Source organism: Neolamprologus brichardi, chromosome 10, assembly GCF_056152115.1.
Source record: "Neolamprologus brichardi isolate AB-2024 chromosome 10, ASM5615211v1, whole genome shotgun sequence".
NCBI classification, from domain to species: Eukaryota; Metazoa; Chordata; class Actinopteri; order Cichliformes; family Cichlidae; genus Neolamprologus; species Neolamprologus brichardi.
Genome location: NC_142113.1, coordinates 28,967,319 through 28,995,012, shown reverse-complemented (window position 1 = coordinate 28,995,012; position 27,694 = coordinate 28,967,319). Strand labels below are relative to the sequence as shown.

The 27,694-nt window shown below is 40.5% G+C and overlaps 1 protein-coding gene across 3 annotated transcripts in view; it reads left to right on the top strand.

The window, feature by feature from the left end:
* tmem132e (transmembrane protein 132E) overlaps nucleotides 1-22,280 on the top strand; it is a 437,959-nt gene extending 415,679 nt beyond the window's left edge. For all 3 annotated transcript variants that reach the window (XM_087847502.1, XM_087847503.1, XM_087847501.1), the window contains exons 8-9: nucleotides 9,407-9,601; nucleotides 17,210-22,280. In XM_087847502.1, the coding sequence (XP_087703628.1) occupies nucleotides 9,407-9,601; nucleotides 17,210-18,280 (1,266 nt within the window). In that variant the 3' untranslated portion in view covers nucleotides 18,281-22,280. The remainder of the gene's footprint in view (nucleotides 1-9,406; nucleotides 9,602-17,209) is intronic.
* Nucleotides 22,281-27,694: the final 5,414 nt, after the last annotated feature.

Genomic DNA, 27,694 nt, shown 5'->3' with positions numbered 1-27,694 from the left:
AGCTGTGTAATTGCCCGAAAGTTTACATGACAGCGAAAGTTGCAAGCGGAGAGGTCGTGTTTAACTTTTTTCCACAGCGCTTCAAGAGGTATTACATTTGTATTTCATCAGTTCACCCTCTTGGAAGAGAAGCGCTTTATGTTTTGTGCAAACAAGCATAAAGAGGTAAAAACATCTCGCCGCTCGTCGGCGTTAATTACCCCGATGGAAGGCGTAATGAAAAATGCCCATCATGTCTGCGAGATGAAGGCGAGAGCTGGGAGAAGTCAGAGTGCGGCCAGACTAAATTGACCTGTCGTGCGAGTCCGCAAAAACTAAAAACTTGGCTTCAGCTTATTGCGCGCTCTGAATATTAAATCGCATCAGAACTTTTCGTGATTCGAGTTATCTGATGTTTTTAACCGTCGCCACCTCGCATGTGTTCTACAACAGCTAGGTACAACAACTGGGTTCGAGGTGAACTGTGAATGTGCTGAAGTGTATTAATTATGCAGTGTTTACTTCTCCAAAATAGAAAATCTATTTGCTGCAGAAAAATAATAAATAATACTACTTTTTTTTTTCACTTTTTCTATCTACAGTACCAGTAAATTTCCAGCTGGTTGGAGCTCTCTGTATATTCTATAAGAACAAAGATAAAACTACATCTTCACTCTTTGGAGATCCCAAGTGGCAGCAAGAGAGAGAAAAAAGAAAAGCTGTTTGACTTTTAGAAAATGTAAAGCGCTTTCAGTATGCGGGGTTCATAGTATAATGTCACATTCTGTTTGATAAGATTCCCCACTAGTCTGAGAAATTATTTTTATGCATACTGTGTGCATATAGTGTCTCAATTAGTGGTAGCGGCATGCTCCGACTGCAGCTCAGCCTGCATGATTCAGACGTACTTCTACAGTGCAACTCTGACTTTCAACCAGCGAGGGTTTCTTCTGGGGTAATAAAGGATAATGAAAGTCCAGGAGGTTTAAATTGCCTTGCAGATCCCTGCATCGAAACCTTTGATGAAACAGGATTTAGCTTTCACTTCACAAAAAAAAGCCTATTGATAATCCTTTCTCAAGGTCCCTTTTCTCTCCAGACTGATGTGTAGTTTTCTGGAGGGGTGGGAGGATGCTTTATTGCCCGAAAGGTGACTTGTTTTCAGATGTGTCTGTGCTGCAGCCGACGCTGGGATACCCATAAAAACTACACCTAGCATGAATAAATATCCCACTGGATATTATGTAGCATCCTACATCCCAAAGTATGATTTATTGAGCACACGATTTGAGGAGGAAAGTGCAGAGGTGTATTAAGGACAAGATGGTGGGATGCAAGTAATATGCACTAGTATGTTTTTTTGTTTTTTTTTTGGTGGAGTCACTGCCGGTCAGCGTCATTTTGCTGCTTGGGCTCACCATTGATCTTCTGTTTGCTCTAAGCATCAGCGAAACAGTGTCAAGCCTCGCAGATCGACAGAGCAGCTTCCAGTTTAAGAACATGTAAAGTGTGACTGCTTTCCTGCTTCACTTCCCCTGCCTGCAGCACCGATGACAAATTCAGCTGGGAGCTGGGCCAGAATGAGCTGCATAACCACAGCTGACCTGTCCTCTATGGCAGAGAAAAACGCAGATGAAAGACATCATCATTCATTTCTCGGCGTAGCTATGAATCAACGCTCGTCCCTGCTTGTTAAATATAGTCAAAATAGCTCTGTTTACTTTCTGGTGGGAGGTTCTGGCTTTTCATACAATAATTATCGCCCACTGTCAGCAAGGGAGAAAGTATTCTCGAGGTAAAAAGGATCGGCATTTTCTGTAGTTTTCTGTAGCTCTTTTTTTGTTCCTGATCGGTTCGATTTTATATGAACTACAGCAGGAGATGCAAATTGTGGATAAAATATTCACTCTGTTGTGGAAGCATATAAAGAATTGATCACAATGGCAAGGACATAGCATATGTAGAGTATTTAAAATGACTGCTGCCTGCCTTGGCTTGATGGTGGGTGCTTAAAGTCACGACTATTACAGAGAGGGGTGGAAAAGGAGCATTACAGTTATGTGTATATTGAGTTTATATTGACACGAGCAACCTCGGTGGGTCTGCAGCGCTATTTAAACAGATTCCAACACAGGGTGTTTAACGTCTTGGGGCGCATCAACTTTAACCTGTTATAGATCATAAAAAGTCGACATTTTTAAACAAAGTTATCATCGAAGGCCTTCAGGACTTGCGGATTGTCTGTTGTAAAGCAAATTGTTTGCCAGTTTTGCACAGCTCAGCTCTGTGTGAGTCATGTTTCAATTCACTGGTCCACTGTGTTCCCTTCACTTACTTTAAGTCAGTATGACCTTCTGAAGGGAAAAAAAAAGATCTTACCCACCCCTGAGCTACACTAGCAACTCAGGTTATCGCCACACTGTATCCGGTTCATATTCTGCCAAATGTGTTCTGACAAATCACTGGGAGATCGGAAATATTTTTAGCCTTGGGTTTAGGGGAGGTTGGTTGTTCTGTTATCTTAGTCTGGAGTCAGGAACTCGCGCTTGATTTATGGAAAATTTTAAAACCAGTAAACATAGTCCCAACTCTTCCTTTAATCCTATCATCAGGTTAAACGAACTGAATAAATTACCGTTAAAGCTGTTACTGCTGTGCCTTTTAGGCTGCAATTTTTGGCTTTTATTATTTTTTTTTAGTTTAGTGCTACCAAGTCCTTGCCACAAATCGGGCAGTTATTTTAAGCCTTCAATGGCGCGCTTATGCTGGAGTAAAAGTAGGGCCGCAACAGCACCGTAAGTAATTAAGGTGAGTTTTCAGTGTATGCAGATAGTCACAGATTTGTGATCACAAACAGATTGCATGTAAGTTGACCTTAGTCAGTCCTTAAACTGATAGCAGACAAAGTCTATCTCACTGCCATTTTATTGCTGTCGTGATGCACCAAAGTTGCATTGTGCAGTGTTCCCAGACCTGGTTCCTGTCTTCAAAGCAACCATTTCAAAGACCGGCTCACAAGTTTGCTGCACACCCTCGCAGTCATTTTATAGGCGGTCGGTCTGAAACTGTGTTCTATAGTCTCACCGTAGTGTTAATGAATGGCAAAAGGGGGGACAAAGAGGAAAGAAAGCTATCCAAACCTCCTGGCAGGTTAAATTAATTACAATTAATTATGAATTAATTGTGGTTGACCAAATTTTTTGAAACATCCTATCTTTCCTCGATCAAGGTTTTGGCATCCATGGAAGAGTTCCCAGGTGAATAAATAGAAAGGCTTGACGGACATTTGTCCAAAAAGACTGACAAGACAAAAGCGGAACTTTTTGGAAGAATAAACACTGATTCTGATTTTTGGCTTAATTACCATGAATTCTGCTTTTTATCAAAAGATCCTGAAAGAGAATTTCCAGCCATCAGTTCGTATCCTGAAGCTCAAGCTTACTTGAATTACGGAGCAGGACAATGATCCGAAACACACAAACAACATGAAGGTTTTAGAGTAGCGTAGTCAAAGTCTGGACTTAAATCAGATTGAAAAGCGTCGGCGTGACCTCAAACATGCTGTTCATTCTTCAAAACCCTCCAATGTGGCTGAATTAAAGACATTCTGCAGAGACGAGTGATTGCAGTTTAAATGTTTCATTCTGTTTCGTTCTTGCTGCCAAGGTTGGCACAACCAGTTATTAGGTGTAGAGGGCAGTTACTTTTTTATATTAAATAGCTGTTTTTTCCTTAAGAAATGAAATTTTAAAAACTGCATTTTCTATTAACTCTGGTTACATTTGTCTAATATTAAAATCTGATGATCTGAAACATGTAAATGTTACCAGTATAAGACTTTTTTGCTACTCTGTATAAAATTTGACACATAAAAAATAAAATGTGTTGCATGTTCCCTCGTTCAGCTGTTGATTGGTGGGGGGATCATGATTTCTATTCATGCCTCCTCGATGTGCTTCTGGTGATAATTGGAAAAAGTTTATCACGACAACAAACCAAACTAGTGAACTTCATTACCAGTAAACACGTTGAATTTGGTGTCGTGGTCTCCTGCTTTTTTTCCCTCCTTGTTTTCACAATCAGCAGCGCTCGTTCTGTGTTTACACACACATCGAATGCAACACGTAGCAGAGCCTACTGTTGGGCTTTTCCACAGCCAGCGTTGGAAACATGGGAAATCAGTAACTGCGGTAAAGGAAAATGAGCCAATCTGAACGAGAACGAGAGACAGTTTGCTGCACTTGATAAGCAAATGCACTCAGGAATACATGGCAAACATCAGAAACGGCTAACAGCCAGGGAGAAATCTTTCTCCTGGGTTTTCATTTTTAATGTGTCAGAAGCAGAAGTACCAAAAGTTCTCAGCTGTTCTCACCCTCATTATTTTGAAATCCCCACATTGCATCATTGTCCGTGGAATAAATAATAAACCTGACTAGAGATGTCCTCAGTTTTCCTCATTTGACATTCTGGATAATTATTTTGAGACACATTACAAACGTCTTTTTCCTGGGACACTTGGGATTCTGGTAATATGATTTTTTAAAAGACTAGACAGAAGAATCTGCTGCTCGTGTTTATGCCAATTATTTATAGATTTAAAGCTGACAGATTCAATTAACTTGAGTACCAAAAACCATCCTCGCCTGCAATTGAGCTATTTTCAGCTTCAGACGATCAAAATTCATTCATAACTAAATACAAACACTTAGATGTTAATAAAGTTGATAATAAAGTTAAGAGCAGAGTCCTCTCCGTGTGCCGTAACTGAACATAACAGACGTCAACCGAATACAAATCAGGGCGTATTTGATGCTGGAGAACTAAAACCTCTGGGTTTATGATATTTATGATTTATGATAAGACTGTAAACCTACTTAAACTTAAATATACTTTTATTTATTTTTTATATAGAAACACATACTGTGAGTAACGTGCATCTGCCACCCACCACATCCTTTATAGCTTGAACTAATTTCCCTAGATGGGGAAAGTTTTTGACACACAAAAACAAAGAATATAAACACTTTAATGAAACGAGAAGAACGGCGTGTGTGTCGCTCGTTATGTAGTGACGAACACGCCTGGACGTTATTTGCAGGTGTTGCCGTCGTCTGGCTGTGGAAGCGCAGGCTTATTTGTGGCTCCTAGACTTTCTAAAAGTACAATAGAGGTTGAGCCTTTAATTCTCCAGCTACAAGGCTTCCTATACCCACTCTACTTTTAAAACTTTCCTTTTTGAAAAAAGTAGAGTCAGGGCCGGATCAGGATGACCCGTAAGCCTTTGCTATGCTGCTGTAGGCTCAGGTTGCTTGGGGACTTAAGATGATGCATTGAGCACTTCTTTCCACACCTGATGCTTTTTCTTTTGTTTTGTTTTGTTCTTTCTGCATGTTATTAACTTCCCGAGATTAACGTTAACTCTCATGCAGCTTGTGTTTTGTCCTGTTTGTTGTTTTGTGGTCTCTGTGCTCTTCTTTTCCCTTCTCTTTCCCCTAAACCTTCAACCACCTGCACCCCAAAGTCAGCCTGTGTCTGATAGAGGTCTCTTCCTGTCAAAAAGGACATCTTCCTTACAGCTATCACCAAGAGCTTCCTCATAGGATATCATTTAGCTGATCGTTTAGCTTTTCACTTACAAACTTATATAAATAAGACTGAATTGAATACATCTGAGCCAGTCAAAAATTCTCATTGTCTTGGTTCGGGGTAGAATGCCTGCTCTATAATAGAAGGTTAAAAAAATATCTTAATAAATGAGTTGTAATGATACCAAGCCCCTGCAGTGCAGGAAAAGAGAATATTCTACCTCCCACAGCTACTAGAACTACGGAGAAGTTCCTGCAGTCCGAAGTTGACTATAAATGATATATATGGGATCCTCATTACCTTCGGAAAAACATCCATCCGCAAGTCCAAGTTTGGCTCAAGGGCTTCAGAATTCCCCGTCTTTCCCATCCACTCCGACATATTTATTTATTTTCCAAAAATCTGTGATCTGTACATTACCTCCTGGTGATTATGCACCTGTGTCATCATGCAATGATGGAGAATGGAGGATTCATGTACAGTAAAAATGAGTAATCGTGCCATAGACGGTGTCTTAGATATGCATCCTCGAGTAGATGACTGTTACTAACTATACCAATAAATCAGCTCTCACCAGTGCCTCTCTGGCCCCCAGTCAAAGAGCCTGCTCCATAAATCTCATTATCACATATGCAAGAATTCTCAGCGGGCACTGTGACAGTAATCATACATAAGAACAAGTGCTAGTACAGTCTAGTCATGAGCGGATGTCCACAGTTTAAACATGCACATAACAAAAAGGATGAATCAACTCTTTCTGTGCTCATATTTATTCTCTGGGGTTTCGTTTATTTTATTTTATCTTATTTCACTTTTTGTTTTGTTTATTGTGACTTAGGTGCAAAATTATGATCCTGACTGTTTGGTTGTGGGGTTTTTTCCCTTTATTATTTGATATTTCCAATATATTCCTGTGTTTTTGATTTAGTTGAAAAGTTAAAAGATTTGATAGCTCAATTAGATTGCTGGTAAAGAATCTGTAGGCAGTATAGAATGCAGAAAAAGGGGTTTGTGGGATTATTATCAGGGTGTGTGTGTGCCAGATAAAGCAACAAAAATAGCTGAAACCGTGGGAGGTTCAAGTCTTCATACCAAACTTCAGCTTCAGCAGCTGATTTATAGCTCCAAGTGATTTATTTTTCTTAAGCTGAGTAAATGACAGCTGAGGAATAATATACATTTCCAGCATGGATCATAACCGTGAACGAGATGACCTTTTTTGCCATTACAATTCTTTATTTTAAACAATCAATGTACAGTGTGATCTATTTGAATTGTGGGGGATTTTTGGGGGCATAGTTGCCAATATTGATTTTAAGCAGTGTTAGCTTTTCTTTTTAGTCACTATAATTGGCCATTGAAAATATCAGCCACAGCTGACTGGAACGTGAAATAGCAGAAAATCAATTGTAAGTAAACAGATTTCCCCGGCAGAGTTGCACTCTGTCTGACCTCAGCAGGATTTATGATTAGACATGTTTTTTACGCAGAAAGTGACTTCTTTTTGCTCAGGACACATCCTTCAGCTCTGTCGGCATTCATCGAACAACTTCAGGCCTTCACCTGTATTTACTCTGCTCTTAAACCGAATGAAGAAGAAATGAAAAGTGGAAATGAAAAGTTTGACAAGTCGAGCTAAATGCAAATGTCTTTGTTGTTGTTCCCAAAAAGAGAGTGATCCATCATGCAACTGAGTTTTTCTCCTGAAAAAAAGGTTTTTTGTTCTTCTTTTCTTTTAATTCATCCATCTACTATCATGCCTTGGGGTTCTGCACATTGGTGTATTTGTGGCTGCATGTGTGCATATTTCTGGGTGCCCAGCAAACCATAACTCTCTCTTCTGGCGCATTAATCCATCACAGGCGAACAATATGGATATGGATATGGAAGTGGAATTTGACTGCAGAATTTAATAGCTGCGTAGAAGATTCCCCCCCCCCTCGTATTTTTAGCCCGTATGCATTTACCGGTATGAAAGATTACTTTCGTTTCTTTATAAAATATTCAACAGTGCTTTAGTAACTTTATAATACTTTACTGTGATATGAATGCGCCATAGAGGGAAAACTGTGTGTATGGGAAGCACATTCAAACGCGGAGCAGCTCTCAGAGCAGCATGTAACTGATGCCAGCCATTAACCTCCGTAGGTTAAAAGGACATTAGCAAAGAACACTGTATCATTACTGTATTAAGGCGACGCAAAGTTTGACATCACATCGAATTAGCCCGGCCTGCTACGTTGTAACAGTGCTGTGACTAAGAAAATAAAAGTGAAGGTGTCATTGGAGGTGATAGCATGAAGTTGGGGAATGTGAATAGTGTTTATTTAAGATGATAAATAGCATTAATAGTTTGGAACAGCTAATAAATACCTTTTTAATTTGCTTCTGTTATGGGAGTTTTCCTTTTAAGCTCAACAGAACTCATAAAGAATCGAACCCAAATTAATAAAACCAGACACCTGCAGATGCATCTGCTTCCACTGATGACTTGGCTCAAGCCTTCATCTGACAAATTACATAACAAATTATTGCTCCAAATTATGCAGCACTTAGATGTGAGCCAAAGGCGACCAAACAGTGAAGAGCCATTTTATTTACCCCTTTAAAAAATATAATAATAATTTGATGCATTTATTTGAATCCAGATTAATGTCGAGCACTACAGGGCAACATTTTTAATTAAGCGCTATCACCCTGAAATATCTCCAGCTGATTACCTGTGATTAGGAACAAGAGTGTCTTTCTATTAGAAGCTTTCTGGGATTGTATGTTTTTATATATATATATATAAAGAATAAAATAAAATAGGCATTTATCTAAATATGAAGTCTTAAAGTTATTGCTTTGCTCTGTTAGCAAATTACAGTCATTGTTCTTTCATCACCTAATAAATCAGTGAATTCTGTGAACACAGATTTTTGTTTTTGCATTTTATTTGGTGAATATGAAATAATCCTTTTATAAAAATGGAAAATAATGACAGGTTTTAGCAAGAAAAGTACAATTTTGCACATTAAAAAAAGAACAACAACTAAAAAGTGTTGCGTGGTAACACATTTTTTTAATGTGCGTCTCACTTTAACCAACAAATGAGCCAAACTGTGAGCTTTGACTTTTGTTTTAGCAGCATGACGTTTGTATCGATGGGCATAGCTGACTTGCTGTTTCAAGGTTGCACTTGATGGTGATTGGAAAAGCTCGTCGGAGCACCAAACTCATCTCAGGTCTAGCTTCACATGCCTTTTGACTCTGGCTGGAGTTCTAAAATGCTTGAGAGGAAAAGATTTCCCCGTCTGACTCTAAGGACAAGGCCGCTGCTTCACTGAATGGCTCTTTACTTTGTTCCCGTCCCTCGTGACCTCTGGTTGCAATTGCAAAGTGAAATATGATATTTTAAAAGTGCTTAAACTACTGGGTGCAGAGGCACCGTCAAAAGCAGAGGATTACCCGCAGAGGCAGGACAGAATCTTTAAATGGTTTTGGCATTTCATTTGATGACACTTAGATGGGCAGAAGTGTTTTCTGCTAACAGTGACTTTGATAGCGTGCGGTTGCGTCTTCGAATTGTACCTTGTGTCTGGTTGATGATAGATTCTGTCTCGAGTGTGCCTTTTTTTTCGGTTTGTTTTCTCACTGTGATAGACAGGGAGGCATTGACACAGAAGAAAGTAGATGCACTGGAACAAACAACAGCACAAAGCACTTTAATCCAAAAGTGGCTTGTCATGGGCTTTATGAGCTTCAGAGAGACAATAAAGCTGTTGTCTATTCTGGACTTAAACGATGTCCCTGTGTCATGTGGGGATGCAATAAAAGCACATCTTTTTCTCTGCAGGTGGAGTCTCCTCTGGCAGTGGATGCAGTATTAGGAGAGGCGGCATTCTCGGTCACAGATGACAAGGTTTCCATCACAGAGCTGCGTGTTCACGCCATTTCAGGCCTGACCCTGTCACTGCAGCCCAGCCCCGGCAACAGCCACACCATGGTGGCCAAGGCAACCGGAATCCAGACACTCGCTGCTCCCAAACAGGTACAGACACGAGTTATCACACAGTGCAGAGTCATTGTGCATTTTTAAACTGCTTTACTGTTAGGTTTAAAATCAAGCTGCAACCTCAGATGAGCCAAAAATGACAGATTCTCAAAGGGGAAGGAATTCCCAGAGTTCACAGTAAAATTCCCAACTTTACTTCAACTCATCATCTAGTTCTAAAGCTTTACAGGGGTTTCACTAAATTGTATCAAGGTCTGCAGTTGTGTCTGAGACTTACGCTGCTTTGAGAGAAAGGTGTGCTCGGTGTCACCTCTACTAATTTGAGTCACTGAACTCGACTTCTCAAGTGCATTTCTAGGGTTGTTAGAGTTTTGCTTTACTGCTGGTTTACTGTGGTCAATTTATTAGAAGCTAATCTTGTGGCAGGGATAGCTCAGTAGGTAGAGTGGTGGCCCCACGATCGGAAGGTCGGGGGTCCTGAACAGCTACCCTGAGGTACCCCTGAGCAAGGTACTGTCCCTACACACTGCTCCCCGGGCGCCCAATGGCTGCCCACTGCTTCACTGAGTGAATGGGTTAAATGCAGAGAGGAATTTCCCCACGGGGATCAATAAAGCACACTTTCTTTCTTTCTTTCTTAAAAAGGTGTTTCACTCCTGCCGAATGAAATTCTTCTACCTTCTTTTGTATGTTATGTAACACTAATTAACAGTTATCTACAAATCCCCAAATCCTATAACAACTTTAAGCTGTGATTTAAAAAAAATAAAAAATCCCCCACAAAAAAAGAAGAAATGCCACAATGATGCTGAAGTAAACAATGCCAAGTCTTTTCCATTTCACTGAAAAATTTATCCTAATTGGAGGCTGGCTGAAAAATGACCCTCGCTGCAGATGTTTGGTGTTGTTGGTCTTGTGGTATACGCAATTTCCTGGATCATTTCTAATTCAGAGCTTACAAAAACAAACAAAATACCAACACACTTGTACAAGTCAGCATGTCCACATGCAGTCCAATTAAACTGGCATGGCAACAGGACTGTGCTCAATTTTAAAACCTGTATTTTAGGTACATATTAACTCATCGGAAAAAACAAGATAGTACACAGGTCTGAATATAATACCAAAACCATTTGAGTATTCCCATTACCAACAGCTTAATTTAGTAGCTCAGTAGGAGCCTGGATTATGTGCTACTGACTAACACCTAGCTCTTACCATTTTCCTTATTTATGTGTCCAGACTGGTGATATTAAGTTTACATGTAAATATCATCAACTTACTGCATTTAGACATGAAGAAATGCACAACATAACCTGCTGAAGTTCAAACCGAACATCAGAAAAGGGAAGAAAGGTGATTTAAGGGTTCAGCTGTTTATCTGTTGGGATTTTCCACCCAACCATCTCTGGTGTTTGCAGAGAATGGTCTAAAAAAGAGAAAATATTCAGTGAACAGCAGTTCTCTGGGTGACAATGCTTTCATTTTCACCAAAGCTCAGAGGAGAATAGCGAGACTGCTTCAAGCTGATAGGAATGCAACAGTAATTTAAATAGCTAGTAGTTACAACCGAGGTGTTCTAAAGAGCATCTCTGAATGCACAACGCTTTGAACCTTGAAGCTGGGGTACTGCAGCAGAAAACTACACCAGGTGCCACTCCTGTCAGCTAAGAGCAGGAAACTGAGGCTACAATTCACAAGACTCAAGAAAATTGGACAACAGACGATTAGAAAAGCATTTCCTGGTCTGATAAAGCTCAACTTTCAGACCCTGCCATCTGCGACTTTCAGATGGCAGGGTCAGAATTTGGCATAGACAACACGAAACCATGGATCTGTTCTGCCTTGTATCAACATTTCAGGCTGGTGGTGTTGGCATAATGCTCTCAGGCATATTTTCATGCCACACTTTGGACCCTTTACTGCCAATCTAGCATCTTTTAAACAGCACAGCCTTTCTAAATATTGTTGCCGACCATGTTCATGTCTTTATGACCACAATCTGTCCATCTTCTGATGGTCACAAAGTTCACATCATCTCAAACTAGTTTCTTGGACATTTCAGTGAATTCACTGTATTCAAATATATGGAAGCCTGCTTCCGCCAAAAGAAAAAAAGGTATCCATAACTCGAACTTTCAAGTTATTTTCCCGAAATTTTGACTTATTAACTCAAAATTTTGAGAACAGTGACTCAAAATTTTGAGTTAGCTCTGCCAATTAGTAATCTACGTGAATGACGTCATTTTCTTGTTACCCAGAAGGATATGGCGCAGAGGAGTGCACACTCAAAACTGGATCGCAACAAATTGGCGCTTTCGAGAGTACGTTTGCTGATAGTAACGCAATGTGATTCAGCTAATAACAAAAGGATTTCATCATTTGTGAAGCCACGCTGAAAATACTCAGCAATTTGTGCATTCATGACTGGCCGTAATACCGGTAGCTTAGCTGTAGCATTTGTAGCTGAGGGCTTCAGCTTCCGGATAACAAGGAAATGACGTAATTCACGTAGATTACTGATTGGCAGTGCTAGCTCGAATTTCTAGTTACTTTTCTCAAAATCTTGAGTTAATAAGTCGAAATTTTGAGAAAAGAACTCAAAATATTGAGTTATGGATAATTTTTTTGTTTTGTTTTATGGCGGAAACGAGCTTCCATACGAATAGCCTCCACAGTCACCAGATCTCAATCAAACGCTGTCAGTCCAGCATCTTCAGGATATGGTGGAATAGGAGAGTCACATCATGGATGTGCAGCAAACAACTACAGCAACTGTGTGGTGCTATCATGTCAATGTGGATCATCTACACCATGAAGAATTTAAAAAACAGGAGTCTAATCCAGTACAACTGAAGTGCACTTTATAAAATGTCCAATGAGTGGACATCAGTCAGGAGGTACTAGTTTGATTTCTGAACCAAAAAGGAGCAAGGTACTTCCTGTTCATGTCGCCAGTTTGATGCAGGTTTAACACACAACATAGACAACAAAACCATTTCTATGCTAAATTTTTTAAACTGAACCCAGCATTGTTAGCAAGGGCACCATGTGAGGGCAGCTGCAGAGAACTAATAAGTATCTTTGGTCCCATTATATATTACAAAACTGCATATTAGCCAAGCCTGGCAAAACACTTCTGATACGTCCAAATACATTTCCCAAAATGGGTTTTATTGCTCAAGTGAAAAGCACGAAGATGTCTGTGTAAGAGAGGGAAAGTCTTTGCCACTGTTTCTTCACACGGGAGCACAAGTCTCTGCAATTCTCAGCTAAGAATTAATTGGCAGCCCTGCTTCACCTCGGGAGAAATGTGTGTATGTGTGCGTCTGACTCGTTTTCCCGCTTTGCCCTTTCTCTGGCCTGCAAGTTGCTAAAAACGCAACGACAACCACATCAGGCATCAGTGAGAGAGAAGCGAGCATTAAATTCCAATTTTTCTTGCTTTCCGCTTCTTGGCCACCTTGAAATTTAATTATTGTAATGTATTGTCCTAAGTGCTCTCCAAGGCCGGGCCATAAAAGGCAGCCAATTCCTCTGCCGGCAAACCTCTCAGAGGACTGCTGGAGCTATTTCAAGCCATTTGATTCCGTTTCACAGGAAAACTTTCTAAATGTCCCCTATTACTCCAGAAATGAATGAAACACATAAACTATGTATGGAGCGAGTTGGACAATCAAGGTCTCTTTGCATTATTCTGTTCCACATGACAAAGTTCAATACTCTTTGAACTGAAAGACTTCAGCGTTTAAGGGATCTTTGTAAACCACTCCTGTTGCTATGATCTGCTCATTGTTGCTGCGTAGAGAAAAAGTACACATCGCACTTCTGCAACCTTAAATTGATGCAAATATCACGGAATAATATTTGCACTGCTTATGCATATTTTATAATCCAATGTTCGTGTTGCGTTTACATCCATATATATATTTCTAGATGCCACAAAATAAAAGCTTGAGAATGTTACTTTACTATCATCCATATTGGTAGCTTTATTCATATCGTGTTGTTCGGATGAAAGAGTTTTGCTTACTATTGCTATATCCACATGTCAGTTCTGAGAAAACACAGAAACACCGTTAAAATTCTTTCTCCACTAAAGTGATGAGTGTAGTTATTCTCCTAGCTGTTACAATCAAGGGCAAAGGCATCCATGAAAAGGAGAACTGAGGTTGAACAGAGGACATGAATTTTTGACAGTGGGGTGTTTTTTCAAATTAAACATGGCAAGCTGCTCACTTACTTTCATCTCAGAAATTCGTGAAAAAAGTAATTCTAAAACAGCTGGGTGATCATCTGCAAAGGAATGGTTTATTTGAGGAGTTTCAGTCAGGGTTTAGAGTGCAGCACAGCACAGAAACAGCACCAGTTATGAATGATCTTCTTATGACCTCTGACTGTGGACTCATCTCTATGATCGTTTTGCTAGATCTCAGTGCAGCGTTCACCACAATATTTTACTACAGAGATTAGAACATAACTTTGGTTTTAAAGGAATTGCACTGCACTGGTTTGAATTGTTTGTATCTAATAGACTTCAGTTTGTTCATGTAAAGGGGGAATCTCCATGACTAACATCAAAGTTAGTCATGGAGTTCCACAGGGTTCTGTGCTGAGACCAGTACTTTTTATATTGTAATTGCATCGCTTGGGCAATACTATTAGAAAACACTAATAGTATTGCATTGCATATTGCAGATGATATGCTATGCAGATGACACCCAGCTTTATTTATTCATGAAGCCAGATGATACAAATAAGCTAGTTAAACTACAGGCATGTCTTAAAGACATAAAGACTTGGATGACCTCTAATTTCCTGCTTCTAAATTCAGACAGAACTGAGTTAATCGCAGCGGTCCCCAACCTTTTTTTGCGCCATGGACCGGTTTAACATCAGACAATATTTTCACGGACCGGCCTTTAAAGTGTCACGGATAAATACAACAAAATAAAATGATACGACCAAGACAAAAACTGTGGTATTTTGTAAATATAATAATAAACACGAATTCACTGTGTAATTGTGTAATTTTATTAGCAGCGTCGTCCTGAAATGCGCCAACAAAATTGAGAGTAACATCCTCCTCTCTGCCCCTTAATCCTCTCTGGTCACTATGGTAACTTGTAAATATCTCTTTCAAAATAAGACGCACAACTACAACCCGGGAAAAGACCCAGGGAAACGGAGTTAACCATAAAAACCATAAATTTCACACTGGAGCTTCAACTCTAGTGGTCCCTAACCCCCGGGCCACAGACCGGGGGGTTGACCAGGTCCGGGTTGGGGGCCGCTAGGTTATTGTACTTGACCATCTTATAAAGATGGTGTCTATCCCAATACTTTGTCTTGATAGCATTATCGTGTCGTCCAGTAGCTATGTGAAGAGTCATTTTTGACCATAATATGTCCTTCAGAAAGCAAATGATATAAATATGTAGGACTTTCATTTACACAATATCTCTTTGGATTAGCAACATCCTGTCTCAAATTATTGTGTCAAAATCCTGTCTTGAATAATCAGGCCCCATTTTACCTTAAAGATTCCATAGTATCACCCCAATAGTGTACTTTGCTGTCAGACTGCTTTTGCTTTTGGTTCTTAGAGTTTCCTAAAGTAGAATAGGAGGCATATATTACACAAATATTAGTTTACACAGTTTATGTTTATGTCTGAGCCACTAAGGACTGCATGATGAATTTTTAAAGGTGAATAATGTTAATGAAAATGTAGACAGGTAGAATGACACCCGAATAGCACATTAAAGGACCCTAAACCAACCTGTTAGAGGCTTGGACCAAACATAGGGTTGATATTTCCCTACTTGATTCCCTCCATTCTTTCAAACCAAAAACATCTTTTTTCCTTCTGTGCATTTGTTCTGCACCTACAAACAAAATCTTCCCTCTCTGTCAGTTTTTCCTAATGGTCGGTTCCTGATGTTTAGGCAAGCTGTGAACAAAAGGGACTGTCAAATGCATCCTTGATTACATGGACACCAATGTTGTGGTTTATTCTGCAGCAGATGAATGTTGTCAGGTAACTGCCGTGTTGGCAGTGGCACCCAGGCTTTTTATCCAATTTCTCTATAGGGGAGAGCAGACAGTGAAGAGTGATAGAAAATACAAAAATAAAACCAACACAAGAAGCAAACACAAAGAGACGGACTCATCATTTGGAGCGTACACCACTGCTGTTTGCGCCTCATCTGTCTGTGCTGCCGAACAAACCTGCGTTGTTGCCTTCAGGACAACACAGTCATTTCTCTGCCACCCCTTCCTCCTCTGTGCTCAAGTGGTTCGCTTGTGTGCACATCAGAGGCAGGCCGTTTTGTGTGCATGTCGAGGCTTGTACTGAGCAAGGGGCACTGCGGATGCTCACAAATGCTCTGGAGATTTAGGAATTAGAGCAAGTCCAGGACTTCAAAGGCTCAGTTGGGAACAGGCATTCAAATCACGATCAATGCCGTGAAATAACAGGAACCGAACTGTTTAAATATTCTTTGGTGAGGAATAAACATCTACAGAATGAGTAATTGTTTTATCAAAATTATACCTTTGCTTCACCTTGCCCATCAGTCGTCTCTCATCTTGATAAGCGCTGTTATTAACCCATAAATAAAGAGTCATCCTGCTATTACTCATAATAGTATTTAACAAAAGCAAGCTTTCGAGCACATACTGTACTTCACACAAAATAAATGGATTTTCTGTATTTGGTAAAACTAACACATGGCATCATTATCTTACATTTATTTCTGCTTGAGATGGACAAAAATCTATAGTTTAGTTTTTTAAGTGGATCCATTACATCCATTCCCAACATTTTGTTTACGTGTCGGACTTAAATGTTCAAAATAAACCTTGTTTATTTCACACTGGGTGTTGGTGCAGCTCCTCAATCCATCCACTGCCTGTAACAAGCTGTTATATATAGAAGCGTGTTGCCACTGCTAAATATATAAATAAGTACATTTATATTTTGAGGGACATTTTGAGATAATAAAGTTTTGACTTGGCTCTGCTGGGCAGAAATGTGCTTCCACAGTTTTAGCTCGTCTCCCATTAAGGATGCTGTCTTTTGATTGGCTGAGTGGGGTACTGTGTTGACAGTTGATGACTAATATGACCATATTAGGGATAACTATTCTTTACAGATGCAGGAGTTGAAAATTTGTGTTTAGAGCAGTCTGAAATCTGTCGAATGGCTACAAGTGGGGACATAAACTGACCTCAACATTTGAACTTGGGGTGTATTTAATATAAGCATCCATCATTGCTTAGTGTGTATAGATATTACCCAAAAGAAGGAAAAACACAATACGTGTAAGAATAACCATAGCTGTTTCTTAATATGTAAAGTAAGTGTAGCTTGTTTATTGATTTTGGTGCAGTTTTTTATGTTCTTGACTTACTTTCTCCTGACATATTCATCGCATTGAAATAATTAGAATAAATTTTCTTTGTTTTTCTCATGAACCACAAGTCAAATTACATTCTCAATGGAAAAAAAAATCTTGATTTCAGATCTTTTTTTGTGATCAGGGCAGTTGATGCATTTTCACAAGTGACATTTTGATACTGAAACAAGGAAAAGTTAATTTCTAGAAATTGAAAATGCATTTCTCTGTTTTTCTCTGACAGGAGGCCAGCTTGTCTGTCTGGATGCTTTTTAGTGACAACACAGCCGCCACTCTGACTTACTTTGATCCCAAAGACTACAACCTCAATGCCTCCACATTGGATGACAAAGTTGCGTCAGTATCCCAGGAGCCTCAGCAACGCTGGCCTGTGGTGGTGGCAGAAGGAGAAGGATCTGGCGAGATGGTGCGTGTGGAGATGACCATCTGTGAGGCCTGCCAGAAGACCAAACGCAAAAGCGTCATCGCATCTGCTGCGGTTTATGTCAAGGTCCGCTTTGGCCCCGAGGAGGACTCTGAGGAAGAGGCGACCACGGAGGGGGAGATTGAGCTGGCACCCGTCACCAGGCGTCCGATCGTCGATCCGAACATTAGTGGACGAATTTATGAGACATCTAACGAGCAGCCTGCCAGTGTTCCCATTGATTACACCAATTTACCTACCATGAGTATCCAAGAGGAACCAACGGAGGGTGAAGAAGAGGAGGAGGAAGACTTTGTGCATTCGCCTCGCAACATGACTGACCTTGAGATAGGCATGTACGCTTTACTGGGAGTCTTCTGCCTGGCCATTTTAGTCTTTCTCATCAACTGCATTGTCTTTGTGCTTAAATACCGCCATAAGCGGATCCCACCTGAGGGTCAGGCCAACATGGATCACTCCCACCACTGGGTGTTCCTGGGAAACGGCCAGCCGCTGAGGGCCCAGTGTGATCTGTCACCACAGCAAGTGGAAAGTCCCACTAACCCTCTGGAGGGCGTACAGACTTGTTGCCACGGGGACCACCACAGCAGTGGCAGTTCCCAGACTAGCGTTCAAAGCCAGGTACACGGAAGGGGCGACGGCAGCTCTGGGGGCTCTACAAAGGAGAACGGCGAGGATGCCAGTTCACCCACCTCTAAGCGCAAGCGAGTCAAGTTCACCACTTTTACCACCCTTCCCACAGAGGAGCTGCCCTATAACTCCATCCCGATAGCAGATGAAGAGGACATTCAGTGGGTTTGCCAGGATATGGGCTTTCAAGACCCAGAGGAACTGCACGATTACATGCGCAGAATAAAAGAAATAGCCTGAGATACGAGGTGCAGCGCCGAGCCCCGCTCTCGGCTTTCTAAGAAGAACGTTCCTTTCTATTTTTCTCTTTTACACCTAAGTGAAAGATATTTTTTTTCACAGACTAAAAGGTCAACTGTTGTTTTGGTTAGTTTCTTTTAGTTTGCACAGTGATGTAATCTCATACACGCTCACACAGAGGAGGACGCGAGGAAGCCAAAGACCTGACCAGAGGATCTCGATTGCTAGAGAAATCTGTAAATCTTGGCTATTGCAAACCTGTTTCACTGGGAAGCCGAGCCATGGGCGGACGGGAGAGCTGCTGCGGCTCTCTTTATTTTCAGGATCTGATTTCAATGAAAGCCTGATACGGACAGGTGTACGGTCGCGGTACGGTACCGGTCGTGCTTCGGTGGGACTCTGCAGTACTGTACCTATTCCAAACAAAGAGGCCTTTGATGAGCAAATAACTGTCAAAGACTCTTATGAAAGCTATGTTTTAAAAAAAAAATCATATTTTTTTCTTTCGTTTCTTTGTTTTTCGCCAAAGTAGGAAAAGCGTTCTTTTAACGGCAAAACATTCTTCATAGTTGTTGTTGGTGCGGCACACTCATGATTTGTACTCATGTTCATTCCTTACATTTTTCTACATTTCATAGGTAGTCAAAAGCAGTGCCCTACTACTACTAGTCCTCATGGTCCTGAACAAATCTTAATGCCTTATAATAAAAAAAAAATGGTCACAGTTCACTCGTATATCAGCGCGGACACCCTGTTTTCTCACGACGGCTAGAGACAGTGTAGTAAGAGCTACTATGTAAAATACTACGACTGCTCTCCAGCATGAGGAATAAATACAAAGAGCTTGTGCATTGCGAGGATCTCTAACAGTCTTTGCATGGAAGGGGATCTTGAGGCACAATCAGCAACTTTTTTTCCAAATTTGTAAATGTTTATATTGTAATTATATAATCATTCATACACATAACTAAACTGAATATGTTATCATGCATTACACGCATGCCATGCCATTCCAGGCCAGGCCAGGCCAGGCTTACATACATGCAGACATTCCTCTCTAGTATATGTATATATTGCATCGAGCTGGAGCCAGTTCCAGCTCGAACATTTGACAAGCTGCTTACTCCAAGGTATACGAGTGGAAGCTGGTTGAAGTCTTGAATATTTTATAGTCTTGTGGTGGGCTGAAGGTTCCCCTCGGTAATGTCACAACAGAACTGTAGATTTTTAATAAATGGTATCACATCTGACTGTCGAACGAGGGGATTTGCTATGCATCAGACTTGTAATAGATTCTAATCTTTTGATGATTTACTTCCCTTCCCCAAGTTTGGCTGGCCCTCCAGCCTTTTGGAAAAATAATAAAAAGACGAACTTCTAATGGAAACATTCTCACTGAGCACAAGATCCTCTAAACTCTGCAGGAAACGCCATCCATCCTTAAAGAAGGTTACGGAATAAATCATTGATTCCCTTCCATCATTTAAGTCATGACCATCCCATGCTGTCACACTGTTTTCAAACACACCTTTATGTGGGCCCCGTTTCGATTCTCTATTCCGGTGAACTTGTGCGTAGAGGTCACAAATTTACTTCAAATATGAACAGTGCCACAGCGTAGTAGCTTTTGCGGGGGAAAATGCTAAATGTGCTTCTGTTACTCCAGCTGTGAGGATGATATGGATGCGGGTGTGAGATCATGTAAATGTACCTCAGGCTTTACTGACAAATCAAAGCGGTTGAAATCAACACAGCCTAAGCGTTGTTGTGCAGAAGTGTTAATTGCTGTCTTTTAAATGTTTACTGACGTGGCTTTCAGGTAAGCTCAAGCAGAAAAAATGAAAGCTCTGGAGGGTTAAGCGTAAAATATCTGAAGACTGAAAACGTCGCCAGGCAGACAGATACATAGTAACTGGGAGCAGGGCTGTATTTTTAATTACACTTGCCCTGTTGGCTTGTCTGCTTTATAGTACTTAGAGAGAATAACTAGAGACGACTTTAAAGGTTGATGTTATTCCAGCTCTGATCTCACATAAAATAAGTTCTTTTCAGGACTAATGAGACAAGCACGAGATTTCAAAAATGGCTTTCCATGTAACTCTGCTTAACTTCTGTAGTGTGCATCTAAGGGCTTGGAGTTTTCTTTTGTGTTAACTGTCTAATTTGGATCCTGCAAATAAGCAAACGAATGGGACATGCTTCTTTTTGTGGCTCTATTTGTCACTCAAAATGTATTTTGTTGCCATTTTGCCTGCCTTTAAGACCCTGGAAAGGGTCTGGGTAAAGACCCAATCCAGAATTCCTCTCACTGTGGCAGCTGTTATGCAAATACCAGCTTCTTCAGATGAAAATATAGAATTAAAGACATACTTTATCTGTTTGGTTTTTTTATTTTGCATTCTTTTTCACTGATTGACAATCGGAAGACACGGTCACTCGTAGCAAATACAAAATTTCCCATTGGAAAACCATATGTTTCAACACTCAATGTGACTACCTACCAGCAGCTGGATTAATCCTTTCAAGGGGCCAGTTCACCGCAAAATAAATACAAAAACATATTTTAAAATATACAATATGTGGTATTTCCAGTTATAGAGATATAAGCAGGAGTATTGTTCTCCTTCTCTTGAATATAATGAAACCAGATGGCTCTTGTCTTGAGGCGCTCAAGGTTGTTAAAACCTCAACAGCAACGTCTGTTTCAGAAATCATGAACCAGTTCTTCGAAAAAAAAACCTCTACAAACCTCGCTTGGAGCGATTTCTTCTTTAAACTATTTTCTTTCTAGTGTCTGCAAACACTGAAAAACGAAGCGTGCAGCTTGTTAACATTGCAGCTCAGCTGTAAATGAAGGCTTGACGCCATTTATGTTGTTTACATCATGTCACTCTGTCACTAGGGTGTGCATCGTGTCATGGGTAGATTGATGCTTTCTTCTGCACAGTGTTATGGTTGGTGGGTGTAGTTGGGTGGAGAGAAGATAGTTCCTGCTGTACATGAAAGTGCGCACCACAAGGTTTGTGGATCGCTTTGTGTAATCAGGTCATTATCTATGTGATGAGAGCTTTTTTTTTTTTTCTAGAAAACTGGGAAAATCCCCCCAAAAATGATGATTAAATATCACTACAACCCAGAGGTTTAGTTTAGGGTGAACTGTCCCTTTAATTCTTGTCTGAAAGTGGGCGTGAGATAATTTCTCATCACTAAACTGTACTTTTCCGTATATTACTTGTATATAGACCCACAGCTGATCTACATAAATCCTGGATTGGGACTTTAAGGGTTTGATTTGCTGCATGCCCTCTCTGTGTTCCATGTGGTTGAAAAGAATAATGACCAATTCTGGTTTTAATCATTTTTAAATCGGTGTTATCGGCTACAAACGAGACGACGTTCGCGACGGTCCAAGCCCGACCTCCTTCAGCTACGACATCGACATGTTTCCTGTGAACTAGAGAGAAAAATCAGTGTGTTTGAGTTTTGACTTCAAATGACGGTCTCTCAGGATGAATGTAGAATTCCTAACTAAGCCTGGTTCTTTCGTGATTAGTGTTAACCTGGTTAGTCTGATCTGGTGACTTTACAGATTAAGTGTCTAATAGCAGCTTCAGTTTTCACATTTCTTCCCCTCCTCGCTGACGTACTCACACAGTATTTAATACGTTATTTTTATTATGATTTTTACATCCTCCAGTCCCTTCCTGCTTTGGCAAAGTGTAGATATTGCTCATTTTGTATCTTCTTCAAGCTGCTAATAGAAACTTAGACTGCTTATAACATGTAAATGAAGATTTTGAATTGTATCCCCACCCTCACCCCCCGCCCATGGTGAAATGTGCACAACGTGCACGGCTCGGTTGGCTGTGCCAAGTAACCACCACACTGACTATAATATTGTAATGTACAGAGCACTGTTAAATTTCCTGTATTCTCTTGAAAGCAAACCCTTGTATTTTCCCGTTATATGTAAAGTACTAAAGAAAATGCAATACACAAATGGCGGTGTCGTCTTTACTTTGCTTTCCATTGTTAACACGAGTGGGAATTTTTTCATCATCTCACATGTTTTTGGCACGACGCGTGCTCCGTGTCAGCGTGAGTTATGTCAAGAATTCAGCCTCAGTAGCTTCATATATGAAGGGACGCGCTGACCTTGAAGGATTTTGGCTCATTGGGTGCCTAATATCTCACAGGGGGACCTGATTTATACAGCATGTGAAAGTAATGGCGTTACGCACTTTTTGGAAGTTATTATTTGTTTATGCCGATTTAAAATTCAAACCTCTTTTTATCTCACGGGTAACAGATCCATTCAAGGGCAAGGATGTGGAGACAAAAGACGAGGTTAATTTAAAGCGACTGCTCTTTTTTTTTTGCGGTTTTTGTATTTTAATGATGCATCGTCTCCTAGTGCACGTCTGCCCGTGTGTCCCTGATAGAGTCCAGCTTATATTTGAAGGTTATATATCGGTGCTTTTCACCCTGCCCTCAGCTGTGTGCATCTCCCGCAGCAGCAAGAAGCTTCTGCAGAGGTGGGTATAGAAACCTACTGTAGTGTGTTTGGTCTCATCTAGCGGCTCCCATCCATTAAAATCCATACTTGGAGGTGTTTACTCAAAGTCTGGAGTGTTTACTCCCTTAGTTCACTTCACTTGGGCAGCTGAGATCAAAGCCCTTTGAACTCAGGTGAGACGCAGGTCACTAGAGAGCAGTAAGTGGGGTTTTGGAACTTGGGATATGGATGCTTACTTTGGACCGTTGGAAGAAAACAAATGCACGATACAGCTGAATACGCTGCACACTAAATGGATCTTTACATATCTGAGTCATACCAAATATGTTCAGCTGCTACTGCTGATCAAATATGAGTCCGTTGTGTCTGGTTCTGGATTTTCTTTTAGGTGTAGGTGTGAAAAATGTATATAGACAGAAAAATGTGTATCAAAGTATGACGATTCAAATGGTTCATTAGCTGGATTTTATGAGCTCTTATGCATCCGAAGCTAAAATTGTCCTCATGTGCGTTTCATTTTAGGATCAGCTTTAACATCTCTGAAGGACTTTTATTACAAATAAACTGTGTTTACATTGATCTGATTCACACAGCACAAACATTTGTCACATCAGTGATGCCACAATAAGAAAACGGCGGGTCGTGTTTATCGTCATCTCATTTGCACCTTCTCCAGATTCTCATAACAGATTCAAAAGAACCTCTTACAAAGCATAAATACATTTTAAGGAGAAAATGCAGCCCGTTCTCGGAGGTGCTGCCACACTGAATCCATTTGCGTCTATGAGACTGAGTGCCCGAGGCGTCTGGGCTCTGGTGAGCAGTGGCCTCTCTGCAGCTGTCAGCAGCTTCTATAATCGTCCACCATACAGTGCGGGACAATATGTGTTAACTTGCTGTATCTCATCTTTTGGTGATTGAAATCTATTGTGTGTTTATAATAAAAATAGCATGAAGTACTATTAATACACATCTGACGCACCCCAGACATGGAAAATGTGACAATGCAAGAAAATAAATCTGCTTTTCACTTAAATAACTGAAAGATTTACCTGAGAGTCCTGTGGAAAATTGAGTATACCCATGATTCAGTACCTTCTAGAACCACACTTAGTAGCAATAACGTCAAGTAATAGTTTTCTGTATGACTTTATCAGTCTCTAATGTTGTTGTGGACGAATTTTGGCCCACTTTGCTTTATAATGTTACTGCAGCTCATGCATTTATATATAACCCTCCACAGGTTTTCAATCGAGTTGAGGTCTGGAACATGGGCCACTGCAACATGTTGATTTTCTTTTTTAGTCACTTTCTTATAGATTTGCTGCTGTGCTTGGGATCATTGTCCAAATTGGATGATCCCATTTCGGCCAAGCTTTAACTGTCAGACAGATGACCTCACCTCTGACTCTAGGACACTTTGGTACACACAGGAGTTCATGGTCAATTCAATGACTGCAAGTTGTCCAGGTCCCATGGCTGAGGAACAAGCCCAAATCATCGCCACACCACCACCATGCTTCACAGTTGGTACAATACAAGCAGTGTTGGGGAGTAACGGAATACATGTACCGCCATTACTTATTTAAAATACAAAATATGAGTAACTGTATTCCATTACAGTTACCGTTTAAAAGGGTGGTATTTAGAATACAGTTACTTTGTTGAAATAAATGGATTACACGGCGGTACTTCCCTGTTTCATATTGTGGCGGGTCAGGACTGTTTGGGTTTTGTTTGACAGCTACGTTCTGTTGTCCCAGGCGGCAGCGTTACGGTTGTCATGGTTACAGGGTGACGCTCTCTCTGCGTGTTTCCTGGGTGAGAGAGCGCCTTTTTGTTGTTGTTATGCTAAGCTAATAGGCAGAATGCTACAGGTATAGCTCTAAAGAATGTAGCATCATAGGCAGTGTAGTCCGTGCTGCAGGGAGAATGGACTGCCATACACGTTATGTGTCTGTGAGCGAGGGAGGGAGAAAAAGGAAAAGTACGAGCTGTCATCGAGCAAAAACGGGAGCTGGAAGCATGTAAATATAATAATAACCACTGCAGCCAAGAAGAGTGCCTGACGAGCCCAGTTGTAAGTAAGCTATTAAGACACGACTGTACACCGTGTTCGTGTTTTCCTCCAAAAACAATAAGCTCCGTTGGAGCAGCCTTTCAACGCCTCTCTCTGTCTCTCGCTAGCAAAGTTGACCCAGACAACAAAGTAAAGCTAGTTTTCGGCTACGAGCCCGACACAGAACCCACCGTATTAGCCAGAGGTCCCTTTACTACGGTTCGGAGCCGCGGACCTTCAGTAACAGTAATAAATCACAGCAATAGTACATTCATGTAGTTGTAAACAGCATGATAATATATTAAGTAATCCAAAGTATTCAGAATATGTTACTCTCATTGAGTAACATAACGGAATACGTTACAGAATACATGTCCCAAAATGTATTCTGTAATGGAATACATTTTAAAAGTAACCTTCCCAACACTGAATACAAGTGTATTATTCTTGCAGTTTTGCAAATCTTAAGCCATGCTGCCCATGTTCTTTTTAGAAAGAAGAGGCTTTCTTCATACAAGCCACACTTACTCAGGCTTTTTCTAACAGACCGTCGTGAACTTTAACATTTAACATGCTAACTCAGGGCTTAGGTGTAGCTCTACATGGTCTGACCTTTGGGTGAATTTGTTAGAACATCCACTGCTGAAAAGATTATGGCACCTTGTTAACACACACCTGAATGCTTCAGAGCAGCAACCTGCCAACATTTTTATTTTATAGAGGTGCTCATGCTTACTCATGATCACCTGATCAGGTGCATTTGACTAGTGGCTCTATTTACTCTCTTAATTCCCAGGAAAGCAGGAAGGGTGTGCTTTTTTGCAGGCTTGCATAGAGTCCTGTGAAAACTCTCTTGTTCACATGACTGTATATAGCAATGATGCTCAAATCAATCATTGCCAAAGTTTCAAATCATCAGTGTATGTACAAATAATCCCTGTCAGGCCTTCCGGCTGCTCAGTTTTGGATTTGTATAATTTCACAGAGAGCCAGTTTCCCCAACATGGTCATGTTGGGCACACAGCTCTGGCTGTGAGCACACAAGCTCCACCGATTGGTTGCTCAAATCTTTTGCCTGCACTCAGAAGAAAGCTGGGTGAGAGGGAGAAGTTTAAATCAGACCGAGGATGAAATAAGGGGCTGCAGGAAGGCTCAAGATGAAATAAATAAGAATTCTTTTGAAGCATGAATCATGAAAAGCTACTTTAGTCCAAGTCCAAGAATACAAATACGGAGCTGGAAATGACCAGAGCACGTCTACTTTAAGTAGCATCATTTTGTTCATGATGAACTAACTCCTCAGCCTTTTTTAACAAACTGCAACAGTTTTGTAATATTCTTCTTTTTCACTGCCAGCAAATTGTTTTATACAGCACATGAAGTGACCGTAAGAATTACTTACTATTTTTCACCAGGATGGAGATGGATTGTTGCAGCATTAAACATCAGTAAGTCATGTTCTTGGGATTAAATAACACATCCCCTCTATGTATTTATTTATTACTGAGTCAGTCACACATAAGAACTTAATGCCAGGTAAGTACACTATTTGCTGTTTTTGAGTAAAATTGGACAAAAAAACTGTCATCGTTACCTCTAGGAAAAATAAAGCTACATATTTTGTGACTCTGAGAGCTGTATGTAAGCAGGAAATGATATTATTCATGTGTGTTTTTACTATTTTTTGCAGAATTTACAGACAGTCGGGAGAAATATGGCAGCACTAGGGATGGGTGTTGTGCCAAAAAGTGATTGTCTGCCAAAAACTGATTGCTTGTATTTAAACTGCTATAAGTAACTTGTTGGGCTATAATATGTGAAACATATGTCAAATGCATCGCTTATGACATCTTGAGCCACAAACAACATTCGTGTAACAAGGTAGAAGCTGCAATCATTTTTTGGCAGCGACTTTTATATAACCTTTATTTATGCAGTTAAAAAAAAATCTCATTAACATTAAAAATGTCTTTTGTAAGAGTAAGCTGGCCAAGATGACAGCAGAAATGGCAGCAAATATTACAATAGTTCTGTAAAAATATTTTAAGTGGGGATAAAGGACCGGATTGGTTATAATGTAAGTACAATAACACAGAGTTGTAAAGATACTTGAAAAACTGATAATTTTTTAATTCTCTATATAACCCCTTTGTAAACCCTATTCACCGAAGTGTATTTACGAACATATGTAAAGATATTACACAGAAAAAATACACAGAAACATTGGAAATCAGTTTTTGGCAGACAATCACTTTTTGGCACAACACCGGTATCCGGTTCTGACATAAACAGTAGTAACCAGACCGGAAAGCAGCGCACATTTCAGTGCTTTTTTTCCCCCCTGAGATGTGATACACTTTAGATTCTAGCCAATCATTTTACGTTTCCGAGGATAGTAGGCGGGTCCAGGTACGTAGGTTCCTTTAGAGCAGAGCTACAGATTAAAAACGCCCAAGGCGAAGCGGTCAAAGTCTGGCTGTACTTCACAGCAAAAGATGCAAACTCAGCAGCCTGCAACAAGTGCTTTAAGGTGATACTGTCAAAGGAGGTAACACCTCGAATCTGATGAAACACCTGGCGACGTAGCGCATTTTGTTAAAAGCCGAGAAATGCGCCGTATTTGATAGCTTGCTGCGAGACCTCACACCGAGCACATCTACTGCGCGGGTTGCCTGATATCGGACCCGGAGTTAGCAACATCCCCCAAAAACCCAAAGAGGAGAGTCCTGGCCCCTAGCCCTGCCAGTGTAGCAGAAATGATGACGGATGATGATGGCAGCAGCAGCCGTTCTTCTCTGCGTGAGTAGCTTAATGTTGTACGTGTGTAATTGACGTTGAG